We start from the raw sequence: 26,901 nt of genomic DNA on the forward strand, positions 1-26,901 counted from the left end.
GTCTGAGGTGTTGCTCTTCCGTAGGAGCAGCCAGGGTAGGTGTTACTCAGTGACCGATAGGGCACTGAGGTGTGCGATGGAGCAAAGGCGAATGGAATACAGCTCCATATTTCATTGAAAGTGGCGGCAAACCTTGATTAGGTAGTAAATAAATCTTCTGGCACATTGACCTTCATATTATTCAGTACAGGAGATTGCATATTATGTTAAATTGCATACGAAGTTTATGAGGCCTAATGCGGAGTATTGAGTGCAGTTTGCGTCACCTACCCACGGGAAAGATTTAATTAAGATTGACGGAGTACAGTGAACATTTACAAGGATATTGCCGTGATTCGAAAACTTGAGTTATAAAGGAAGATTGAATAGGTTACGACTTTGTTCGTTGGAACGCAGAAGATTTGGGGGAGATTTGATGGAGGTGTACACAATCATGAGGGGTATAGATAGGGTAGATGGGGTAGAGAGATGGGGAGAGTGAGGGGTAAGTGAGAGGATAGAGGGGAGTAAGACTCCCATTTTAAAATCAGCACACAATTCCTCCCCTGGCGCTCAGTTTCGATCATTACGTCGCTCCCTCCCAGGCGGCCATTCTGACAACGGTTCCTACTTAAGTTCCTGCATCACTCCGTCAACAGCGACCATTTTCAAACAGCGCATCACTCCCTCCCTCGGTAACTTCTGGCCATTTGGAACTGATGACTTTTAAGAGAAACAAATTCCATAAGTATTCCCAGCGGGTTGTGTTTCAAAAATCACTGCTTATGAAATGAAAGCCGCTGTTAACCGTGGGCGAGGGGGATTCTTGTGACAATAGTTGTCCGGATGGAATGCAATAATCCTTAGTACACGTATGTTACTAAATTCCCCTGAATTGAGAAGTGCTGAGAAAATCTTTGACCGGTTGACTGTGAATATATATAGCCGAACTTTTTTGGTTGAATTTCAGTTTAAAGACAGCTCTCTGTACCCGAACAGGTGAGGGACGTTTGAGCTGAAACTCTACCTACGCCGGACAGTCTCGTTTACACACGGGACGGAGCTCAGACCCTCCCAGAACCCGGAAAGTATCAAATTCGCAGCCTGTGACTGGCTGAGTTAAACAGAGAAACTCCGCCCCACTGGTTGCGATGAAAGAAAAAGGAGAGATCTGCACGGGAATCCGGACAGAAAGGTTAACGCAGCCGGTTTGTTTTCCTCTTCAGTGTTTGCTACACCGATCCCACTCCCGCCTCCTCCCGCTGCCAGACCCGTCCTGAGCCGGTGAGAGTTAGTGTGACCCGGACTGCGGCAGTCCCGCTCTACCCCGGCTCACCCGGCCCTGTCCATCTGTAATGAGCGACGGACACATCACAGCCGAGTGGCCTCGGGAGCGGCAGCTCAGACTCAACTCTCCGTACAGGGTGAGCACACCGGTGCAGGAACATTGCCTGTTATCCGGGTAGTCAGACTGTGATTTCCCGGGACCACACTGATCGCCGTCCGGTTACAACATCAGAGGTGAGTGTTGACTATGATTCTGTACAATTATTCAGTGTTTGCAGCGAGGCTCGGCGTTGCTCGGTTCGGGAGTGAATTTAGTGGGAGAAGGTAGTTCTGACATGTTCATGTTAACGAGTCAATTACTGTCCAAATGGATTAAGAGAAACGACATCGTTTCCGTCAACCAGAAATACTCTCCAGGGTGATTTCTACTGAGTGCGAGCAGAAGGCATCTTTCAGCCCGGTAGTGACATATGAAACATCCCACGGGTCTGTGACCCGTCACTGATCTCTCTTAAACAAGAGAAAATCTGCAAATGCTGGAAATCCGAGCAACACGCACAAAATGCTGGAGGAACTCTACAGGCCAGGCAGCATCAATGGAAAAGAGTAGAGTCGGCCTTCGAGACCCCAGCTAATGTACTTTACATCGCGTCACTGGCTCTATCGCTCTTCCCTGTAGCGGAACAGGTTAAACTTTCTTCACGCTTGAAGGACAGTGTTTTGTCGAACCGGTTTGGATCTGATTTCAGCGGAACGGCCGCTCTCTGTTCTGAGGAATGTACACGGACAGGCAGCTGCTTACACGCAGACCCTGAGCACCGAGTCTCACACAACAACAAGCCGCACCTTCCAAATCAGTCAATCATCTGCCCGCTTCCCCTTTCCATTCCAGTCCTGATGAAGGGACTCGGTCCGTAACGTCGACTGTTTACACCCATCCATAGAGCTGCCTGACCTGCTGAGTTCCTCCAGTGTTGTGTGTGTTGTCATGGATACGAGAGATCCGTGTGGGGCGGTGGGCAGGGCTATTTGTAAGATACGATACACCGTTTCCACACTGTCAGAATATTCTTGGGGAATTAAAGTGGGAATAATTCAGCTTCTGATATTTATTTCGGATCTTTATTTCCAAACAACCGGTTGTCTGTGCATTGCATCAGCGATCAAGGAGATATTTGCTCCTTTTTTTAAGCCTCTTCTGGCGGCGGTGATTTGTGTGTTCCTACTGTTACCTATTTGTATGGTTGAAAATTTTCACAAGTTAACTAAAGATTAAGAACAATGGCCACCTGTTTCAAAGCAAGGGTACGAGATCCGTACGGCAAACACATCTTCCGTTTTTAGAGTTTCTCATTCAGACGAATACATCTATTGTTCCTGTGTCGATTGTGAGCAATTTGAACTCTTCTCGTTTATTGCCAGTGGAAGCAAAGTCTTTGATTCTGTTGAAGGCCGAGATTCCTGATGAACAGCGGATTTGAAGCATTACAGGGATGGACACGGGGAAAGCATAATGAACTTTTGGATCAGTTCAGCAATGATCTCGGTATCTGCAGCAGCAGTTTCGAGGGCCGGTGTGGTCTGGTTATGCGTGTTGGTCCGTTGACCAGAAAAGTTCTGACAATTTAATTAATGTAAACTGGTATAATGACTGCATGCGAAGGGAGATAGGATTTTATTTATGTATTTGAACTGAAAACAAACATTATTTATTTATTCCAGATTTGTGCGTTATTTACGTGCCCCAGCCTGCGTTAGGGGGTCGGATTTATGACTAACTCGGCGTGCTGGACAGCACAGTATCGGACGGAGAGACACGCTCCCCGTTCCCTTTTAATCCCACTGCAGACTCCCTGGGGCTCTCGTGGTCCAGCTCACAGCCCCGCCCCGCCCACCGCCCGACACGCGCGCTCTCGCGCTCCCGGGCTCACGATGAGACCTTTTGGGAAACCTTGCACGCCCGTCATCTGTCAGAGATCTGTTGTCAGGTGATGTGCGAGTTATTTAGCACCCTTCAGTGCCCGAAAATGTCAATGTATGCCTCACCTCAGACTGAACTGTCTATGCAGGTTAAGCACACTGATTGTGATAGTCCATTGTCGCTCATCTGGGAAGACAGACTGTGGTTACCCGGGACCGCACCGAACACCATCCGGTTACAGCATCAGGTGTAAGTGGTGTCTCCTATATCCGGTTGTGGGTATTATCGGTTTCCCTGCTGGAGAAAGGGTTAACGCGACTTTGATCATTCCCTAGTGAGAGTGAATTGGGACGTTACGGGCCAAAACCCTTCGGCAGGACTGGAGAATAATAGGTGGGGGTGGGGGAGGGAGAGAGAAACACAAGGTGATCGGTGAAACCTGAAGGGAGAGGGGATGAACTTTCCCGAACTGGCGGCCTCGCCTCGCTTCCCTGACAGAATCTGCCGGGGTCGGTCCGGGTTGTGAGACCTTCACACCGAACCGTCTGAGATGAGCCGCCGCTCAGCCCCTGTTGTTCTGGTCCTGTTAGCATGATGACGTAAAACATATTTCTGTATTGTTACTGACAGAGAATTGTATAATTATGCTCCGTGTGTTATCTGAATGTACTTGCCTGTGATGCTGCTACAAGTCAGTGTTTCTCTGTCCCTGTACCTTCCCGTACTTGTGCACTTGACAATAAATTCAACAGGACCTCAGAAATCTCAGTGAGATTTGATTAGTGATGATCATCTTGGCAGTTCGGTAGATCGAATGTAAAAAGCCAGTACACTGTTAAATGGAAAACCCTGAACAGTGTTGATGGTCAGAGGGATCTTAGAGTCCAAGTTCATCGCTCCCTGAAAGAAACTACACAGTTAGATCGGGTGGTTAAGAAGGCAAATGGCGTGGTTGTCTTTATTAGTTGAAGCATTGAGTTCAAAAGTCGGGAAGTTGTGTCGCAGCTTTATAAAACTAGTTAGGCCACATCTGGAGTATCTCATACAGTTCTGGTCGCCCCCATTCTAAGAAGGATGTAGGGGCTTTGGAGAGGGTGCAGAAGAGGATTATCAGGATATTACCTGGATTAGATCGCATGAGCTATAACGAGAGGCTGGACAAACTTACGTTGTTTTCTCTGGACACACGCAGGCTGGGGTGAGACTTGATAGACGTTTATAAGTTTACGAGAGACAACCATAGAGTAGATAGACAATATCTTTTTTTTTTCCCAGGGTTGAAATATATGAGATAAGAGGCCATGCATTTAAAGTGAGAGGGAGTAGGTTAAAGGAGATGTGAGGGGTAAGTTTGATTTTCCCCCACGGAGTGAGTCACTGGAATTTGTTCCCTGGGGAGACCCGCCACTCTGATTGCGCAATAATCACTCTGCGCATGCTCACAGCCCCCGGGGGGGGGGGGGGGCGGTGGTTATTTCCCGTTCGTTATTGAAGCGGATCGCCTGTGGGATCGGGAGAGGGAAAGGGTCCTCCGGGGGAGAGACCAGATTTCCATCGGTGAGTACTGAGACCGGTGTCGACTTGGATGGTCTGATGTTGGGCAGTGAGTCCCGTTAACCTGTCGGCCATTTATTCATTATTTTCCAGCTATCTGGGCTCCTGAAAGATGCATATATTTCACTTAATTCTCCCGGCGGAAGATCCCAATCAGCAACCCAGGCGGTCAATTTCCACACAATTAAAATGGTGAATCGGCCTCAGGATAGAGGGCACCTATTTAAAACAGATGCAGAGAAATTTCTTTAGCCATAGTGTAGTGAATTTGTGAAATTAGCGGACGCAGCTGTGGAGCTAGGTCGGGGGTACTTAAGACTGAGAGTAGATGGGAAATTGAGAAGAGAAGTGAGAGGTGGGAATGGGGCAAGAGATGGGGAGTGAGAAGTGGATGCAGCTGAGAGGCGAGGTGGGAAGTTGGAGGTAGTGTCAGGGTTGGGATAAGAGTGGTGGGGGGAAATACGGGGCTGCAGTCATTGGAAATTAATTCCATAGAGGGTTAACAAAGAGGTGAGAGAGTATTTGTTATAGAGAGTGCAATGAAGATTCACCAGACTGATCCCTGGAGTCATCATATGAAGAAAGATCAAATGCGATAACCCTTTCATTTAGAGAATTGAGGACTGAGAGGTGACCACATTGAAATGTACAACATCATTACCGGTTGAACCAGGGATCCCAGTCTCTGAATAAGGGGGTGGACTGTCCGGGACTGAGATGAGGGGAAATGTCTCCACTCCAAGGGGGGTGAATGTCTGTAAATCCCCACCACAGAGGGCGGTGAAGACTCAGTGATCGTCCTCACATAAAACAGAGGCCGGCAGATGTGTGGAGACTGAAGGGATCAAGGAAATGAGGCTCAGACAGAAACTCGTGGCTGAGATGGGAGAGCAGTCGCTATCTTGTTGATGGTTAGAGGGGCTGAATGGCCACAGATATAAAAGAGCAGAGAGATTGAATAGACCTGCGAGATAATCGCAATACACAGAGGTAGTGAGTACCTGGAATGAGCTGCTCAGTGTTTGCATCGTTAGTTATCTACCTCGGGTTCAGTATTGTCACCGTGTTTGGAAATTCCCACTCTCTGCCGTCTGTCTGTGAGCAGCTGGAAATTAAAGAAACACTCAATATGCTAGCGACTTGAAATGTCCGACATAGGGTGTTGGAGGTGAAGCATTAACTTTTTTCCTCTGCACAGATATTCTTTATCTGTTGAGTGCTTCTTCTATTTGCAGTGTGTTTTTTTTATTTCAGAACATTTCTTTGGAATAATTTAACTCTGCTGGGAAATGGACTTGTGTAGGACGCACAATGTAATGCATTCTCTTACAGCACAGAAACATGGATAATTTAACTCTCCTGGGAAATGGACTTGTGTAGGACGCACAATGTAATGCATTCTCTTACAGCACAGAAACAGGGATAATTTAACTCTGCTGGGAAATGGACTTGTGTAGGACGCACAATGTAATGCATTCTCTTACAGCACAGAAACAGGGCTTTGAGCCCATCTAGTCGGTGCCATTTTCTGCCTGACACCATCTCCGTGCACTCATACCACAGATATTAATACATCCCTCGTCCATGTGCCCATACAAACTTCTCTTAAACGCTGCAATTGAACCCGCATCCACATTCGCACCACCCTCTGAGTGAAGTAGTTGCTGCTCAGATTCCCTTTAGATACTTGAGGAGGGAGGAGAAGATGGCGGAGCAACGCAGCGTGCGCGGCCTCCCCGGTGAATGATATCTGTATTTAATAAGTAGGGTACCGTGCACAATTCTGATTTGATGGAGACAGATGTGAGAGCACGGAGGAACATCTGGAGAAACTTCTGAAATGCCCGCTTCGCTGTCGCTGCTACTGTGTGGTCCGGAATCTCCGGAGGAGAAGGCCCCGAGTCCTCGGCTTTGCTTGTTTCGGCGGCGGGGACGAGGTCGAAGGCGCTCGGGAGGCTGTATCGGAGGGGCTGGTCGAAGGCTCGAAGTTTCTGGACGGACTCAGAGTCTGCTGTGGTCAGCTGCTTCCAATGCATCGGCAGTTGTCGGTGCCTGGAAGTTTATGGCAGGAAGAGTTCCTCCCTTTTTGCCGCCTGCTATCGGAGTTGATCGGGACTTGAAACTTCTTTTTTTACCGTGCCCATGGTCTGCTCTTTGTCAAATTATGGTACTGCTTTGCACTGCTGTAACTATATGTTATAACTATGTGCTTTTGTCAGTGTTAGTCTTTGGTTTGTCCATTTTTTGTGATATCACTCTGGAGGAACAATGTATCATTTCTTAATTCATGCATTTCTAAATGACTATAATCTAAACAAAATCACTTTTCTCCCTAAACCCATGACTTTACCCAACCTGAGGGCCAAAAGCCAACACGCATTCACCCTATTTCTACCATTGTAGTTTTGTATACCTCTAGCAGGGATTCCCAACCTGGAGTCCACGGATGCCATGGTTAATGGTAGGGGTCCATAGCATAAAAAGGATTGGGAACCCCTGCTAACATCTGCCGTCATTCTGTGCATCACGGAATCAATTTCTAACCAGTTCAATCTACCCCTGTAACTGAGTTCCTTAAATACCAGCAACATGGTTGAGAAGTAAAATAATTTCCAGATGTATATTCTAGATATTTCTCTGACTTTAACTGTACCTTTGAAATATTCTGTGTCTGCCAGGGCTCCTGCAGTCTCTGCATCAGCCTGCCACAAGGTCCGAGGGACACCTTGTCAAGCCCTGGGGATTATCCATCCTAATTCATGTCAAGACAGCAAGCTTCTGTTGTGTAATCCGTATACAATCTATGACTTAACTAACTTTCCTCGTTTCTGTATCTGACTCCCAAGTAAATTCGGGCACAGAGTTATCATTGAAGATTTTCCCATCTCTTTCGGCTCCATGCTCAGTTATATCAGATCATCAGGAGATACCTTGAGACAGTTATTGGGGCAGTACGGAAACCATAGGTTTTCTCAATAAATTATCCGGCCAGCAAATTGTCTGTTATCGATGGAAATGTGCTCATTACAGTGTTTGTTTACAAAGTTCACAACAGTGATTCTGGAATGAGAGGCTTTAAGTATGAGGGGAATTTGATGTCTCTAGGACTGTTCTCAATGGTACGGTGGTGAGTCTGTGAACAGGAACCTCATTGAAATCATGACGTCTTTTGTAAATATCTCAAAGTGGACATTTGGAGCAGACAGGCCGCATCCAGCAGTGTGTTTTGATTTTGGAACAGCTTCTGCACTGCTGGAAGTTCTGTAGGGATGGAAATACCAACAGATTTACTGGATGCACCTCGAGACAGGATTAAAATAACCACTGAAATTTTAGCTTCCCCATAACAAAATGGCCGAGGTGTTGTCTGTTCATCTTTGTCATAATGAAACTCAAAGCATGTCAAGTTGAGTCTGCTATTTCCCATTTCAGTTCGTTTTCCTGAGCCACTTCCTCCATCACCAGGGTAACAGCCCACCAGAGCTACAGGGTGTTGAACATTTTTGTCTCTCTCTGGTCACTGTCCCTCAGTGGCCTCTGGAGACGGTGTGGATGCCCGAATGCCTTGAGCATTCACTGTCTGGAATGTGAATCCTTTGTTGGGATGAAGAAGATAACTAATGAATGTAGGGATTGCATTTATACAAATCTGATTAGAATGTCGCTAACATCTTGCAGTCAGTCAATATTTGTACATCAAAAAGAAGAAAAACCTGTAGTGAGTTTACAGTGATTTATTTTCAATTTTATATTAAAAGATTTTGTTCTTGTTACACTACAGGAGTTGTGGCAGCCCATTGCTCTGCTCCAGATCCCGCTCAGCAATAACATGGTGAACAAATGTGCTCAATTTACCTGCTGCAGACAAGTTGAAATATATTCCCAGCTGCTGGTGACCCATAGCCTGGGTTCCCTGCCCAGTTAAAGCATCATCAGGTTCCAGTTATGTTTGAGACGAGGGAGGTGTTAGTTTTAGAACTGGGAATAGACAAGACACCGCAGCATATTACCGACTGGGAAGAGTCCTGAGAGTGTTAGTGATTGGACTAAAATCCTGGGATGCGGCTCCAGGATTATGGAACTGGCAGTGTCTGGACTTCGTCTTTGGCTTCGTGCTTCTGCAAATGGGGCTGGATTTTCTTCCTTCTGCAATGGAGCAGAAGTTTCCGGTCTGGTGGGTGGACGTTGGTTGTAGGGCATGAGCTGTAACGAGAGGTTGGACAAACTCTGTGCTGTAGGAAAATAAATTTAAATTGAATGTTCCACACAAGTCCATTTCCCAGGAAACTTCGATTATTCCAGTGTAAAACTTGGATTGTTTCTCTAGTGTGGTGCAGGCTGGCCTGAGACTAGGTAGAGTTTTCTGAGATTATGAAAAGCATAGGTATCGTTCTCTCATGGTTGAAATATCTAATTCCAGACAGCTTGCATTTAAGGTGAGGTGGTTTCAAAGAGGATTAGAAAGGCAAATTCAAAAGGCAGAAATGATTAGTTGGACATTTGATTACTAATTTAATTGGTTCAGCACACCATTGGGGGCAGAAGAGCCTGTTCCTGTGCTGTACTGTGCTATGTTCTGTGTCTGTTGTCGAGAGGTTTCGGGGAGACGGAGGCAAAAGAAGAGAGTGGGAACAACAGGCCAGCTGGAGCCCGATGTGGGAAATGTGAGATCACCCATTTCTGTCGGAGAAACAGAAACATTGAGTGTGTTTAAATGGTGAAGGACTCAGGTGCAGTGGGTAGGGTGGAAGGTCAAAAGTACATTATATTATTGCAAGAGTTACTTTGCTCAGTTTCTTCGCTTCCCATCATGTGGCTGTCCTATTTCCACTATTGATGCTGTCCTCACTCATTTCTCCTCTATTTTCCTTCCGTTCCCGCTCACCCCATCTTCCCACCACTGTAATAGTGATAGAGTTCCTCTTGTCGTTTATTACCACCCCTTCAGCCTCTGCAACTTCCACCATCACTAAAGAGATCTTACAACTAATCATATCTTTACCTTCCTTGCTCCCACCCTGCCTTCTTCCTTCAACAGGGATCACTCCCTCCACAATTCCCTTGTTCATTCATCCCTCCTCACTAATCTCCCTCCACCCACTTATCCCTGCAAGCGGCCCAAGTACTACACCTACCCGTACACCTCCTCCCTCACCTCCATTCAGAGGCCAAAGCAGTCCTTCCAGATGAGGCAACATTTCACCTGCGAATCTGCTGGGGTCATCTATTGTGTCCTATGCTTCCGATGCGGCCTCCTTTACATTGCTGAGACCCGCCATAAGTTGAGAAACCGTTTTGTTGAGCGTCTCAGTATCATCTACCACAAGGGGGACTTCACAGTGGCCAAACATTTTAATTCTGATTCCCATTCCGATGTCTCGATTTATGACCTCCTTTTGTGCCAAGATAAAACCACCCTCAGAGCGGAGGAGCAACATTTTGTATTCCATCCCACAACCTGATTATATGAATATTGAATTCTCCTTCCAGTAAACAAATCACCCACCCCGCAAACTTCTCTATTCCACACTGTGAACTTTCATTTCTTCTCGCCGGCCTATCATTTCTCCCTGGATCCCTTCCTTCACCTTTCTCCTATTAACACGTCTCTGATTCTTTCATCTCCAGCCCTTGACCTGTCCGACACTTGACTTCACCTATCACCTTCCAGCTCGCCTCTTCCCCCCTACCTGTTTTTATTCAGATATCTTCCCCCTCTCTCCTCAATAATGAAGAAGGCTCTTTGCCCAAAATGTCGACGGTTTACTCTTTTCCATAGATACTGCCTGATGCGCTGAGTTTCTCCAGCATTTTGTGTGTTGCTTTGGATTTCCAGCATTTGCAGGCTTTCTCATGTTTAAGTCTGTTAATTACCGTAACAATTATTTAGGCTTTGGTGACATTGTACCTGGAATATGGTGTAAAATCCCGCTCCCCATACTAACACGGGTTACACAAACCAAATAACAAACTGCCGGAGGAACTCAGTGGGTCGGGCAGCATCTGTGGAGGGAAATGGACCGTCAACATTTCTGGCCGAGACCCTCCCTCTGGACTGAGAGTGGACGGGAAATAGTCAGAGAAAAGAGGTGAGGGGTGGGGATGGTGCAAGAGCTGGGGAGTGACAGGTGGATCCCGGTGAGCGGGTAGGTGGGAAGGTGGAAATAGTAACGGGGGTGGGAGGTGAGTGGTTGGGGCAACATGGGGCTGCAGAAGATGGATTTTAATTCCATGGAGGATTATCAAGGAGATTAGAGAGTAATTGTTTCAGAGATTCAGCAGACTGATCCCTGGAGGACGATGACGGTCACTGATCGTCTTCACATAAAACAGAGGCCGGCAGATGTGTGGAGACCGGAGGGATCGAGGAAATGAGGATCGGGCAGGAACATGTGGCTGAGATGGGAGAGCAGCCGTCATCTTGTTGATGGTTAGAGGGGCTGAATGGCCACCCCCTGCTGTTTCTCACTTGTTTCAGTGTTCCTGTCCAGTGAGGCCGGAGGAATGTGAATAGAAATTAGTGTTTATAAACGTAGAAGTTATTTGAATGAAACCTGCACAACAACTGTTCAGCTCTGAATTGTGTGTCAGACCGGGATGGAAATCAAACCCATAACTCTGAGACGGGGTGGGATGTGGAGAGCGATGGGGACGGCGAAGGTACCGTGGGAAAAAAAAATAAAAGCAGCTGGTATAAATATGAAATAATTTGTAAAATGCGGCAGGTAAGTCGGGCAGCGTGTGAGGGGCGAGCAGTAGAGTCACCGGTTCAGATGGGAGATCCTCCACGCGTCACGTGATCCAGTATGTTGCTCCCATTTCAAACGCTGATCCGCTTCCGATTGCTTCCGAGGCTGCGCCGCCGCTCTCAGTCTCCGGGTGGGCAGTGGTTTACTTTCCGTTCTCTGTTGAAGCGGATCGTCGGTTGGTCCCGAGGGGAGAACGAGACCGACAATTTCCCATCGGTGAGTACTCAAGCCGATCCCGTGGAGGGGTTTATCTGATGTCGGGCAGAGAGTCCATTTAACTTCCTCGGACTGGCGGCCTCGTCCCGCTTCCTGGACACAACCTGTCGTGGTCGGTCCGTGTTATGGGACCGTCACACCGAACCGCCTGAGATGAGCCGCCGCTCAGCCCCTGGTGTTCTGGTCCCAGGAGCGACATGAGGCGGTGATGCCGAGACCGAACCCATCAGTTCAGTTGTACCTGGGGAACTTTACCTCCATCACCTGGCCAGGTATCGGATCCAAACTTCACCTGGATCGATGCCCGGCGTCGATAATTGTTTTACTCTGGAAGCTGCCGTTCGGCCTGTTGTGTTCTTGCAGACACGAGCGTTAAACAGAGGAATCGCACCCTTGGGTCACTGCTCCACGTGTATGAGTAGTTTCATCTTTCCCCGTTCAGACAGGACAGTGAGATCCAGATCTCTCACGTCCCCTCGGGGGTCTGGGAAGTTTATTTCCATTTTCATTCCATGACTATGACTTGCCGAAATGCAGACAGTGTTTCCCGATATCTGGCCCGGTTAATGCGAGAATTAAGTCTTGTTCATTTATCTGGGTTTTTCACAATTATGTACACTCCCTCCAGAATTTCCAAAGGAGCAACCCAGGCTGTCTAATATTTCCACACGTTTGAAATGGGGAATCTTTATTTTGTTTTACATGTACAGTGGTTGAGCGAAAATCGTGTCTTCGGTATTATCCACACAGATCAATACGTTACAGTAGTACACTGAGTTAAAACAATACCAGAGTGTAACAACTCATTCTGGTTACAGAGAAAGTGCACTGCCGGTAGATATGTGGTGCAAGGTCACATCGATTTAGACTGTGAGGTCAGGAGTCCACTCATCACGCTGGGGAACATTCAGTTTGCTTATAACAGCCGAATGGACACCGTCCCTGAGCCTGGTGGTATGTTTCTGTTTTATTTCATCTTCGCCCCTATGGGAGGGTGAGAAATGAGAATGTTCAGGGTTGTGGGGATGTTTCATTATGTTAGCTGCTTTACTGAGGCAGTGGGTAGTATAGACTGAGTCCATGGAGGGGAGGTTAGTTTCTGTGATGTACTCATCTTTTCCAGGATTGTTTTTTATCGCTGGAGCGACCAGAGGTTTAAGTACCGGGATGGGATACTTTCTGCGGAGAATTGATAAAGCGTGTAGATTCGAAATGGAAATATACCAAAGTTCTTATTGTTTGTTCTGGTTTTGTTATATTAAAATCTGTTATCTACTGGTGTGTACTATTATTTCAGTATCTGTGTATTACTGGAGGACCATCAGAGATCGCCCTTGATCCCCTTCTCCCATCCGGCTCCATCTGCTGACCCCCTGCCCATTTGGTTCAACCTCTGTCCAGCCGGCATCCCATCACCTCAGTGATATATATCAACCATCATGTACAACCGCTGTCCAGCCTGTATCCCAGCAACTCAATGATATATATCAACCATCTTGTTCAATATCTCTCCAGTCTGTATCCCATCACCGCAATGACACATATCTACCATCTTGTTCAATCTTTGTCCAGCCTGTATCCCACCACCTCAATGATATATATCAATCATCTTATTCAAAATCTGTCCAGCCTGTATCCCATTGCCACAATGATATATTTCAGGAATCTCTCTTTCAAACTTTGTCTTCATTGTGAAGTTTTGTTTTTCATCTTTTCCAGGATTGGGTTTTTGATAGCTGGAGCTACCAGAGGTTTAATTGAATACAGCACGTGGCAGGGTAAAAGCAGCCATTTCAATTTTAGTATCAGCGTGACAAAATTAGATTAGATTAGCTGCTGGGGACAGGCTGAAGTGTACCCACATCCTCTATACAGACCGGGGAACCAGCCAGAGCCCCGGCCCCGGCAGAGGGTCATTAGATTCCAATTCCACCTTAGTTTGTGAATCGGAAATGGCAGGAACACCACGGGAAATCGCCGCACCAAAGTATCTTTGTATGGGTGATAATATTGGGCTGGTGACTCTGATGACATGGAACTGGCAGTATACGGGCTTCAGTCCAGGTTGGTAATTTGACAGCCGGAATCAGAATTTTTTAAGCCTGAAGTGAACCTGAAGTCTTGGGCGGTTGGACATGGGTTATGGGGAAATCACCGTCTACACTGCCCAACAGGACATCATACCTGTCAAGTATTTTGGAGATTATTTAAGAGTTAAATAGGGAGTTCGGTGAATTAGGGCAGTGATGTTGTTCTCCTGAACTTTGGTAAAGTCTGTAACAAGATCCCACATGGCAGCTGATTTGGAAGGTTCAGTCACGTTGGATTCACGGGGAGCTGGCGAGGTGGATTCACACCGGGCTCGGGAACAGGAAGCAGAGGGAGATGATTGAAGATGGTTTTAGCGAATGGAGGCCTGTGACGAGTGGGATGTGTGTGACAGTGTTGAGACCTCTGTAATTCACTATTCATGCCATTGATTTGTATTTGAATGTACATGGCACGATTAACAAGTTTGAATTGAATTGATTTCTTACATCCTTCACATACATGAGGAGTAAAAATCTTTGTTATGTCTTGGTCTAAGTGTGCAGTGTGCAATCAAAGTAACTTATAATAATTTATGATAAATTGAACAGTACATATAATATAGAGTACACTCAAATCAGCGTGAGCTAATCAGTCTGATGGCCTGGTGGAAGAAGCTGTCCCGGAGCCTGTTGATCCTGGCTTTTATGCTGTGGTACTGTTTTTTGGATGGTAGCAGCTGGAATAGATTGTAGTTGGGGTGACTCTGGTCCCCAATGATCCTTCGGGTCCTTTTTGACACACCTGTTCTTGTCAGTGTCCTGAATCATGGGAAGTTCACAACTACAGATGCGCTGGGCTGTCCGCACCACTCTCTGCAGGTTCCTGCGATTAAGGGAAGTACAGTTTCCATACCAGGCAGTGATGCAGCCAGTCAGGATGTTCTCAATTGTGTCCCTGTAGAAAGTTCTGAGGATTTGGGGCCCCAGACCAAACCTCCTCACCTGTCTGAGCTGAAAGAGTCGCTTTTGTGCCTTTTTCACCACACAGCTGGTGTGTACATACTATGTAAGTTCCTCGGTGATGTGGATGCCGAGGAACTTAAAACTGTTCACCTTCTCAGCCCCATTGATGTTAATAGGGGTTTTCCTGTCTCCATTCCTTCTGTAATCCACAACTAGCTCCTTTGTTTTTGTGACATTGAGGGAAAGGTTGTTATTTTGCCACCACTGTGTCAGAGAGATGACCTCTTCCCTCTAGGCCACCTCGTTATTGCTTCAGAGGAGGCCAATCAATGTAGTGTCGTCGACAAATTTTATTAGCAAATTAGAGCTATGGGTGGTGACACAGTCATGGGTATACAGGGAGACTAAATTCGGGAGACTGGTTGATAAGGCAACAGGTGATAATGAATTTCAAAGACATCTTGGTCAGTTATGGAGATGGGCTGAGGAATGACAGATGGTTTATTGACTTGGACAAGTGAGAGATGGTGCATTTTGGACAGTAAACTAGCTGGGACTGGTATAGTGAATGGGAGGACATCAAGTGTTGTGGAACAAAGTGACCTGGGAGTGCAAGAGTACAGTTCACTGAAAGTGGGCATGCAAGTATAGAGGGTGGAAAAGACGGCTTTAATCATGCTGGCCATCATCATTGAGGGCATTGAGTTTTGGATTATGGGCATTATATTGTAGTTACTGTATATAAATTGTTGGTGCAGAGTATTATGTACAGTTGTGTTCACCCTACTGCAGGAAAGATATTACCAATCTGGAGAGGGTGCAGACGAGATTGCTGAAGATGTTGTCTGGACTAGAGGGCCGAGTCATAGGAAGAGGTTGGCTGAGCTGGATCTTTGTTACAGAGGAGAACGAGGGTGACAATGTATTTTATGAAATCAAGAGGGAGTGCAGATAATGTGGTTGGTCGTGGTATTTTCCCCAGGGTTCAAGATTCAAAATTGTTTAATGTCATTCTGGTACACAAGTGTAAAGGAGAACAAAATAATTGTTACTGTGGATCCAAAACAAGACAGAGAAAAATGAAATGATAGAGACCACAATAATGAAGAAAACGCAACACTTAAAGTATGATAGCTTAAAAACATTGATCGTATGTCCCTAAAGTGACGTTAGGCACAGAAATGTCTGCGCACACAAGACTGATATTGATTGCTTGTCCATAAAGTTACTTTAGGCACATGAGTGTCTAGAACTGTCAGGAAATATTAAACTAGTAGTGGATGGGGTGGGGATGGTGGGTCAGTGAGTAGAGATGTTGATCGGGCTTACTGCTTGGGGAAAATAACTGCTTTGAGCCTAATTGTCCGGGCGTGGATATTACAGATCTACAATTCCTTTAAGGTAGCACCAGAGTCGTAAAGAAAGTTTTGGGCATATTGACCTTTATAACACAGGCTATTAAGAAGAGGTGTTGGGATATTAATGCTAAAGTTGTAAAAGACACCGTGATTCCAATATATGCAGAATTGTGTGCAGTTGTGGTCAGGTACTTGAGGAAAGATATCGATAAGCGTGAAAGAGTGCATGGAAAATTACACGGACATTGCTGGTATTTCCGGAAATAATTATAGTGATAGGTTGAACAGGGTAGAACATGATTACCTGAAATACAGGGGAATGAGGGGGTATCCAAGCAGGGTACCAACTTTTGTATGTCATTTGCCCCTACAATTAAAGGAAGGATCCATGAACCCCAGGTTGGGAACCCCTGCTAAAGATGCAGATATCCATGATGGTATAAACAGGGTGAATGCAGGTAGGCATTTTCCCCTCAGGTTGGGTAAGATCATGGATTTAGGGGAAAAAGTGACACATTTAAGGGGAATCTGAGGGGGAACTACTTCACTCTGAGGGTGGTGCGAATGCAGAACCAGCTCCCAGCAGAAGTAAGAGATGAAGGTTCAGTTGTAGGATCTGAGAGATGTTTGGGTAGGTACATGGATGAGGGAGATATAGAGGGCTATGGTCTGGGTGCAGGGGGATGGGACCAGACCGAGCAGGGCACGGACTGGATGGGTTAACAGTCCTGTGTCTGTGCTCTAAGGGCTCTGTGAATCTCAGTTGAAACTTTTACACATAATCGACATTTGTTTCAGACAGGTCGCACCCAACAATGTGTTTTTATTTTGGATCAGCGTCTGCACTGCTGACAGTTCTGCAGAGCTGGGACTACCGTCACATTTACTGAATGCACCTCGAAAGGGTAAAAACAACCACTGGAATTTTAGTATCACCATTTCAAAATGGCTGAATGTTCAGTTCATCTTTGTCATAATGAAACACAGAGCATGTCACATTGACCGTGTTATTTCCCTTTTTGGTTATCTTTGCAAGCCACTTCCTCCGTCGCCAGGGCAACAGCTCACCAGAGCTGCAAGGAGAGTTGAACATTTTTATTGCTCTCTGGTTACTGACTCTCAGCGGAGAGACAGTGGCCTCAGCAGCCGGTGTTGATACGAGGATGCTTTGAGCAATTACTGTGCGGGATGGATGATGTCTGTGCTGGAATGAAGAAACAGCTAATGATTGTAGGGATTGCATTTATGCAATTCTGTTCAGTGTGTTAAACATCTTGCAGTCAGTCAGTGTTTCGTGCATTAAAAGAACATAAAAATCTCCTGTACTGAGTTACCAGTGCTATGTTTTCAATTTTATATTTAAAACATTTTGTTCCTGTTACACGACGGGGAAAGTGCGGGTTAATTGAGCTGGGCTACACTGCACTCAACAATAAAATAATGAACAAATGTGTTCAGTGTGACTGTGGAGACAAGTTGAAATGTATCAGCACCCTCTTTGTGACCCAATGCCCATGTTTCCCGTCTGATCCCCGTTTAGACAAAGGATCATCAGGCTCCAGTTCTGTCATGGGTTGGTGTGGGAGTGTAAGTTTTTGAACTGGAATTAGCTGAGACACTGCCGTATATTACCGGCAGCAAAGAGCTCTAGGAGAGCTGGTGCTTAAGATACAATCTTGAGATGGGGGCTCCAGGAATATGGAACTGGCAGTGTTTCGGCTTCGGTCTACGTTGGTGCTTTTACAGATGCGGCTGGATGTTCCTCCTTCCGCAATGAAGCAGACGTCTCCGGGGGCTGGATATTGGTAGCGTGAATCTCTCAGTGTGAGATTTGGGAAAGATGTGCGAGGCTCTCGGTGTGGGCTGTGAACCTCTGAGGTTGGGTCCCGGGATATCACACATGTTTTCACCCAGATAAAATGAATCAGGGGATCAGGTTGTCCGGGTTTATGAGATGCTGAGCGAGTATTTCTGTTCTGTGCTCAGATGTTTGGTTCTGAAGTTCTGAAGCAAAGCAGAGAATGAGTTCCCATTCCATCCCTCACAAGGAGAGGCTGTGATTAAATACGCTGTTTTGTGTTTGCCCCAGTAGAAATAGACCGGGGTTTCAGAATTCAATTCACATTTGGAAATTCCCCCTCACTGTCACCTGTCTGTCTGCCAGTGGGAGTCAAACAGAAACTCAAGATGCTGAAGATAGAACAGAACATGGACCAGTACATCACAGGAACAGGCCCTTTGGCCGCAATGGTGTGCCAAACCAGATAAAAAGTAAATCAACCCCACCCCAAAAAAAATAATGACACCTACCTACACAATGTCCATATCCTCTCAATCTTCCTCACACCCATGTGCCTATCTAAACATTTGTTAAAAGCCTCGAATGTATTTGCTTCCACCACCATAACAGACAGCGGATTCCGGGCATCCACACCTCTCTGAGTAGAACAACTTAACCCTCACATTTCCTTTGCATCTACTCCCTCACACCTTCATTGCATGTCCTCTGGTATTAGACATTTCTAAGCAGCGAAAAGAGTCTCCCCGTCTACTCTATCTATGTCTTTCATAATCTTATAAACCTCTATCTGATCTTCCCTCAGTCCCTACCACTCCATGGAGAACAACCCAAGACTTTCCACTAAAAACTGGATGATGTTTGAATCCATTCTGACGAAAGGTTAGGAAAATGAATTGCTAACTTTTTTCCTCTCCCCACAGCTGTTCCTTACCTGCTGACCGTTTCTAGTGATTCCAGTTTCTTTTTATTACATTCACCCTGGAACATTTTGTGAGAGTTGACAGAAGAGTAAAGAAGGCACAGTTTTTCCCAGTACATTATCCTGGTACCAATTGCCCTGTTTTCCCCGGAAATGTATTCAGTACAGTTGTTGATAACAAGGTTAACAAGAATAATCTAAGGAATAAGCATTATGCATGTGGAGCATTTGTTGGCCCTGGGCCTGTGTTCAGTGGGGTTCAGAGGGATGGTGGTTGGGGTTTGGTGGGGAGGGAAGTTAGGGCAGGGGTGATTATTTACACCAACTGAATAACAGCAAGTCTGGATGCAGTGGGAATGGAGAGGGTGTCTTGATTAGATGGAGAGTCTGGGATCTGAGAGTGCTTCCTCAGAATAAAGAAGCTTCACTTTAAAACTGAGGTGAGAGAAATTACTTCAGCCAAATGTTGGTTCATCTGTGGAATTTGATGCCACAGAGGGTGGTGGAGGCTATTGTTGGGTATATTCATGTTCTGGATTGCTAAATGGGTTGAGTATTATAGTAGGGAAGCAACAATACAGTGTTGGAAAAATATTCCTTCATGATTGATTATGGAGCAGACTAGAATGACCGTATTACCTAATTCTACTATGTATTACGACTTGTATCTTATACCATGACTGAACGATGACCTATCAAAAAAAAAGAGAAAATCTGCAGTTTCTGGAAATCCAAGCAATGGATGGCATGTTATCACCATTACACAGACCTGACTGTTACAAGGGCAGGATTGGTGTTTGATGCTCCAGGTTTTAGTTGTTTCATATACATATGGGGGTGGGGGGTGAACGGGGGAGAATTCTCTGTACTAATTAGGGATGGTATCACAGCGACATACACAGAGGACATCAATGTGAGTGAAAGTCAGAAACGGGAAGGGGGCTATCACTCTGGGAGTATTCTATAGGCCTCCCCCAGAGCCACAGGGATAATGAGAGCAGATAACTTGGCAGCATTGGGAAAGGTGCAAAAGCAACAAGGTTGTTATCACTGTTGACCTCAACTTTCCTGATTTTGATTCCACCTCCTCGCTCCAAAATGTTGTCAATGAGGCAGAATGTGTTGTGTGTCCAGGAAGGATTCTTGACACAGTATGTGGATGGGCTAACTGGAGGAGTTGCCATACTGCATCTAGTATGAGGCGATGATGCTGGTCAGATGACAGATGTCACGATGGGTGGCCCTTTTGAGATAGTGACCACAACACCCCAACTTTTATCATGGTCATGGACAAGGATAGTAGCAGACCCTACGAGACAGTATTTAATTAGTGGATGGATAGTTGCAATGGTATTCGGAGCAAATTTGGAGTGTGAATTGGGAAAACATTTTCAAGGGGAAACACACAATGGAAATGTGAAGGTTGATTCAGGAACACTTATATGCAGTTCGGGGTAGATTTGTTCCACCCACAGTGAAACAATGTTTATATAAACAAACTGAGGTCACAAGAGATGAGAACATTTAAGCAAGAGGGAAAAGGAAGCATTATTTAGGTTTAGGAAGCAACATCCAACCAAGGCTCCAGAGAATTATAAGGTAGCCTGGAAGGAGCTTAAGAAGTGGCTTAGAGGTTGAAGGGAACTTGAGAAGTCCTTGAGAAGTAGGACGAAGGAAAGCCCAAGGCGTTCTACATGTGGGAAAAGAAGAGGAGGATGAATAGATTGAGTGCAGGACTACACAGGAGCAAAGGAGGAAATGTGCCTGGAGGATGCGGTGATATGCGAGGTGTTTAATGAATGCTTTGCTTCAGAGTTACCAATGAGATAGACAGTGATTGTGACGATAGCAGTTGGGATGTGTAGATGGAGTGAAGAGGCCAGGAGGGAAATGGACCAAACACAGAAAATTGGGACCATCTCTGTGGGCACTGTGGTCAGCATTGTCTCATTGTGCTGAACGGTCTGTGTCTGTGCTCTGTTTCTCTGTGACTCTATCAGTAGGATTCACCAGATATCACTGGACAGACATACAGACATGGTGTGGGAGTTGATGTTAACAGGGAATGTTTGTTCCCTAAGCAAACTGCTGCTCTGATACACAGGGTGGCGATACTGTCACATTTTGCAAAGAATCGTACTCTCTCTGATTCACTGTCTGCTTGTTGTATGTAATTCAGGTCATCACCAGCAGATGGAGCTGTCCTGCACTGTGACCAAAGTGTAAACAAGACGACGACAATCAACAATCATCAGTCAGAATCAGAATGGCTACAGGTACGTTCACTGGGATCTTTATAATTAAACTTCTGCCCTGTTGGTGCACATCGAAGGTTCAATCGTTAGGCATTAATATCGAAATAGTAAAATGGATTCAGCAGTGGCTGGATGGGAGATGCCAGAGAGTACTGGTGGATAACTGTGTGTCAGATTGGAGGACGGTGTGTAGCGGTGTGTCTCAGGGATTAGTATTGGGTCAAGTGTTGTTTGTCATATATATTAATGGTCTAGATGATGGGGTGGTAAATTGGATTAGTAAGTATGCAGATGATACTAAGGCAGTTGGCATTGTGGATAATGAAGTAGATTTTCAAAGCTTGCCGTAAGACTTAGGCCAGTTATAAGACTGGGCTGAAAGATGGCAGATGGAGTTTAATCCTGAAAAATATGAGGTGCTACATTTTGGTAGGACTAATCAAAATAGGACATACATGGTAAATGGTAGGGCATTGAAGAATACAGTAGAACAGAGTGATCTAGGAATAATAGTGCATAGTTCCCTGAAGGTGGAATCTCATGTGGATAGGGTGGTGAAGAAGGCTTTTGGTATGCTGGCCTTTATTAATCAGAGCATTGAGTATAGGAGTTTGGATGTAACGTTGAAAATGTATAAGGCATTGGTAAGGCCAAAGTCGGAGTATCGTGCACAGTTCTGGTCACCGAATTATAGGAAAGATGTCAATAAAGTTCAGAGAGTATAGAGGAGATTTACTAAAATGTCACCTGGGTTTCATCTCCTAAGTTACAGAGAAAGGTTGAACAAGTTAGGTCTTTAGTCTTTGGAGCATAGAAGGTTGAGGGGGGACTTGATAGAGGTGTTTACAATTCTGAGGGGGATAGATAGAGTTGATGTGGATAGGCTTTTTCCATTGAGTGTGGGAGAGATTCAAACAAGACGACATGAGTTGAGAGTTAAGGGTAGAAGTTTAGGGGTAACATGTGGGGGAACTTCTTTACTCAGAGAGTGGTAGCTGTGTGGAACGAGCTTCCAGCAGAAGTGGTTGAGGCAGGTTCGGTGTTGTCGTTTAAAATAAATTGGATAGATATATGGACAGGAAAGGAATGGAGGGTTATGGGCTGAGTGCAGGTTGGTGGGACTAGATGAGAGTAAGAGTTCGGCATGGACTAGAAGGGCCGAGATGGCCTGTTTCCGTGCTGTAATTGTTATATGGCTATATGGTTAATAGTTCAGATGAAGAAACTTACACAGGCGCTAACAGGGCAGAGAAAGGTGTCATTGATCCCACTGGTAAAGCGGCTTTGTGTAATCGATCAGTCCAACAGTCCCAGTGCGGGGACCTGACACCAGTAATGGTCGAATGACTCTGCTCACCAGGCAAAGCTTCACCTGAGTGAAAGGAGCCGGAGACCCTGAATCAGCAGGTTGAGAGTGAAACACAAACAGGAATGTGACAGCGGTGTTGTTTGTTACGTAAAAGTCCAGGCTCAGGGTTTGTTGCACATCGGCCTGTTTAGGGGTGAAAGACATCTCCAACTTTTATTTATAAAATTCAGAAACAGGTGATAAGAGAATTTCCGGGATTTCAGGGATTGTGTGATAATACAACATTTCAGGTTTTGGCAGGGCAGCTATCAACTCCCCCCTCGATGCGGAAAGTAGATGAGGGGAATTTTCCGAACTCTGTTTTCTGTAACTGAGCTGAGAACATTGCCAGCCTTGGAAATGGCTGAGGATCAGGAGAAACTTCATTTGAGATAAACTTGTGGTCTGCTTTGGTGCATCAGTATCTGGTATGGAGGGGCTACTGCGCAGGACCAAAAGAAGCTGCAGGAAGTTGTAAATCTGGTCAGCTCCATCTTGGGTACGAGCCTACAAAGTACCCAGGACATCTTCAGGGAGCAGTGTCTTAGAAAGGCATCGACCATTATGAAGGACCTCCAGCACCCAGGGCATGCCATTTTCCCACTGTTACCATCAGAAAGCAGGTACAGAAGCCTGAAGACACACACTCAGCGATTCAGGAACAGCTTCTTCCCCTCTACCATCCGATTCCTAAATGGACATTAAATCTTTGGACACTACCTTAGTTTTGTTTAATATACAATCTTTCTGCTTTTGCACGTTTAAAAAAATCAATAACCGTAACTGGTTTACTTGTTTATTTATTATTATTATTATTATTATTATTATTATTATTATTATTGATTTTATTCATTATTATTTTTCACTGCTAGCTTATGTATTGCATTGAACAGCTGCTGCTAAGTTAACAAATTTCACATCACATGCCGGTCTGTGGCCAAATGGTGAACGTGAATTCTCAATATTTCCCTCTTGAGATGATCTGCTACCTGAATTTAAATTCCCAGTGCCTCTGATGGGAGACCCGGTATAACCAGTGACCAACTGTCTCTGTCTCCGGTGGGCATTGTGATTGAGCTCAACTCTGTGATTCCAGGTGGAATAAAACAGAGATTACAGCCTGGAAATGAATCCTTTTATTTGTGTTTGTGGCCTCCTCTGACTGCATGCAATTTATACTCATCACCCGCCACGTGAAAAAATGCCCCTTCAGTCCCTTTTAAATTTCTGCCCTCGAGTCTCAGACTCCCCTAACCTGGGAAAAATATTATGACTATCTACCCTATCTGCACCCCTGATTACTTTATGTCCGTGTGTAAGGTCACCCTTCAAGCTCCCCTGATCCAGGGCAAACTGTCCAGCCGAAACATATCACACAAAAACCAAACAGCTCCATCCAGTAACGTACTTGTCAATCTCCTCGACACTCTTTCCAGCTGAATCACATCCAACCTATAGATTAGCAACTGAAAGTGAACGCAAAGCTTCCTCGGTGAGACTTTAAGTTTAGCTACGAGAACTGCACGCCAAGACGCTCCCTTTGCCAATGACTTGTATAGTTGTTACATGACGATCATCCTCCAGGTGACGGGATGGGACCTAGGGGACCAGGCATCAAGGCAATGGTCAGTCTGTGACCCAGGGGACAAGGCAATGTGTGACAAAGCAAACGGAGAAGGTGTGATCTAGAGGATCGGACCATGAGTAATCCAGTGGCTTGTCTGTGAGTGACACAGGTGACTGGACAGTTTGTAACCCAGGGAGATTTATGTTTATGAAAGATAATCCCAGTGATAATTCCCGGTATCACCTGATGCCATTCCATTAATAACCGCTGGTTATCAGTGTGTTCAACTAATGCGTAGTCAGATATCAGTATTACTGTGTCTATCCAGTTCATTTTCTGGGAGTGGATGTGTCCAGACACCGGCTTATCGTGATGGTCACCTAGCAGGAAGTGTGGTTCACATTCACCAGGACAGTCCCACTCCAAAACTGGTCAGCCAGAGTCTCTGCTCCATTGCAGACACCCATTGTGAATCCTTGTTTGAGTGTAAATCACTCTAAACCTGTTATTCCTCATTTACTTCAGGTGGGAAACTAAATCGGGTACAGAAAATTCTCAAGAGGTTTTTACCAGGCAACTCATCCAGGGAAGATGATCGGGACCCGGGAAGCAAGGTACCAAAGCAGGGTCAGATTGAGAGCAATGTCCCAATGGAATGCGGTCCGGCCGCAGCGGAAGTGGAGCAAATTCAGCCCAGAGACAGTGACGTCAGAGACACTGAGCAGGACCCTGTGACCAGCACAAGTGAGGCGACAGTCTGTCAGCCCAGAGACAGTGACGTCAGAGACACTGAGCAGGACCCTGGAACCGGTACAAGTGAGGCGACTGTCTGTCAGCCCAGAGACAGTGACGTCAGAGACACTAATCAGGACCCTGGAACCGGCACAAATGAGGCGACTGTCTGTCAGCCCAGAGACAGTGACGTCAGAGACACTGAGCAGGACCCTGGAACCGGCACAAATGAGGCGACTGTCTGTCAGCCCAGAGACAGTGACGTCAGAGACACTGATCAGGACCCTGGAACCAGCGCAAGTGAGGCGACTGTCTGTCAGCCCAGAGACAGTGACGTCAGAGACACTGATCAGGACCCTGGAACCGGTACAAGTGAGGCGACTGTCTGTCAGCCCAGAGACAGTGACGTCAGAGACACTGATCAGGACCCTGGAACCGGTACAAGTGAGGCGACTGTCTGTCAGCCCAGAGACAGTGACGTCAGAGACACTGATCAGGACCCTGGAACCGGTACAAGTGAGGCGACTGTCTGTCAGCCCAGAGACAGTGACGTCAGAGACACTGATCAGGACCCTGGAACCGGTACAAGTGAGGCGACGGTCTGTCAGCCCAGAGACAGTGACGTCAGAGACACTGATCAGGACCCTGGAACCGGTACAAGTGAGGCGACTGTCTGTCAGCCCAGAGACAGTGACGTCAGAGACACTGATCAGGACCCTGGAACCGGTACAAGTGAGGCGACGGTCTGTCAGCCCAGAGACAGTGACGTCAGAGACACTGAGCAGGACCCTGGAACCGGTAGAAGTGAGGCGACTGTCTGTCAGCCCAGAGACAGTGACGTCAGAGACACTGAGCAGGACCCTGGAACCGGTACAAGTGAGGCGACTGTCTGTCAGCCCAGAGACAGTGACGTCAGAGACACTGATCAGGACCCTGGAACCGGTACAAGTGAGGCGACTGTCTGTCAGCCCAGAGACAGTGACGTCAGAGACACTGATCAGGACCCTGGAACCGGTACAAGTGAGGCGACTGTCTGTCAGCCCAGAGACAGTGACGTCACAGACACTGATCAGGACCCTGGAACCGGTACAAGTGAGGCGACTGTCTGTCAGCCCAGAGACAGTGACGTCACAGACACTGATGAGGACCCTGGAACCGGTACAAGTGAGGCGACTGTCTGTCAGCCCAGAGACAGTGACGTCAGAGACACTGATCAGGACCCTGGAACCGGTACAAGTGAGGCGACTGTCTGTCAGCCCAGAGACAGTGACGTCAGAGACACTGATCAGGACCCTGGAACCGGTACAAGTGAGGCGACTGTCTGTCAGCTCGGAAGCTCATTAAACACGGAATTGTCAAGTCCCCAACAAGGAGCAGGTGAGTGAAATATGAGGGTGACGTGTTCACAGAATGAGGCAGGAAGCGGGTAAATGTGATTCCTTGTTGGAGGGTTGGTCAGAAAGGGGAAATGTGTAGCTGTGGTACATGTGGTGTAGTGGGGCACCCGTTAACCCCACTACAGGAAATGTACCACCTGCTCTGATGATTTCCAGTATGTGTATCGGAGGAAATGCAGCTATTCGGATAAGGAAGTATTTCTGCGATATGATTTAATGGAAATGTATTCGCCAGGATGGAAAGAGAATCTCCGGCAAGCAACTATCGTGGACAGTCCCAACATTTATTGCCCATCTTAAACTAAAATAGGTGAGTGGGTGGGACGGTGAGAGAGACAGGATTCTAGTGAATGTGATCCTTCTGGTAATGTCATGTCCAGCGCATTGATGGATCAGTTTTAAGGCCAGTCTCGGAGATTAGGGCAAAATCCATGTTTCCAGCTGAAGGCAGGTGAACACTGAGGTTCAAGACATGACTGGTTTGTTGGGTTGGGTGAGAGCGGTGGAGACAAGTGATATTTCAGTTTGTGACTACATTCACTTTTTATATTCGCAGAGTCAGAGTTTACAATCTCCGACCTCCTGGCAGAGGGGGGTGAATATCGACTGTACCAGTTGACAAAGTTCTACAGGGACAGACTCAAACAAGCGATTGAAGAAAAGGTTGAAAGACTCGGCTGGATGTTGACAAAGGAGGGACATTTCAGTAGAGCAGAAAATGAGGTGAGTGAATTTAGTGTATTGTCACCGAACTGCTGGTATCAGAGGGAATAGTGATCAGTATTCATCTGCACGTTCTAGGAGTTCCACATGACAATGGAGACT

At 46.2% G+C, this 26,901-nt stretch overlaps 1 protein-coding gene across 1 annotated transcript in view; it reads left to right on the forward strand.

Annotated features, from left to right (window-relative positions):
* Positions 1 to 1,096: 1,096 nt before the first annotated feature.
* The window catches only part of LOC134341484 (NACHT, LRR and PYD domains-containing protein 14-like), a 119,683-nt gene continuing 93,878 nt past the window's right edge, over positions 1,097 to 26,901 (forward strand). The window contains exons 1-5 of the mRNA XM_063039354.1: positions 1,097 to 1,500; positions 20,957 to 21,053; positions 24,473 to 24,649; positions 25,511 to 26,056; positions 26,633 to 26,799. Coding sequence (XP_062895424.1) covers positions 21,044 to 21,053; positions 24,473 to 24,649; positions 25,511 to 26,056; positions 26,633 to 26,799 — 900 coding nt within the window. The 5' untranslated portion in view covers positions 1,097 to 1,500; positions 20,957 to 21,043. The remainder of the gene's footprint in view (positions 1,501 to 20,956; positions 21,054 to 24,472; positions 24,650 to 25,510; positions 26,057 to 26,632; positions 26,800 to 26,901) is intronic.

The sequence above is a fragment of the Mobula hypostoma genome, unplaced genomic scaffold (genome assembly GCF_963921235.1).
Source record: "Mobula hypostoma unplaced genomic scaffold, sMobHyp1.1 scaffold_69, whole genome shotgun sequence".
Taxonomy (NCBI): Eukaryota; Metazoa; Chordata; class Chondrichthyes; order Myliobatiformes; family Myliobatidae; genus Mobula; species Mobula hypostoma.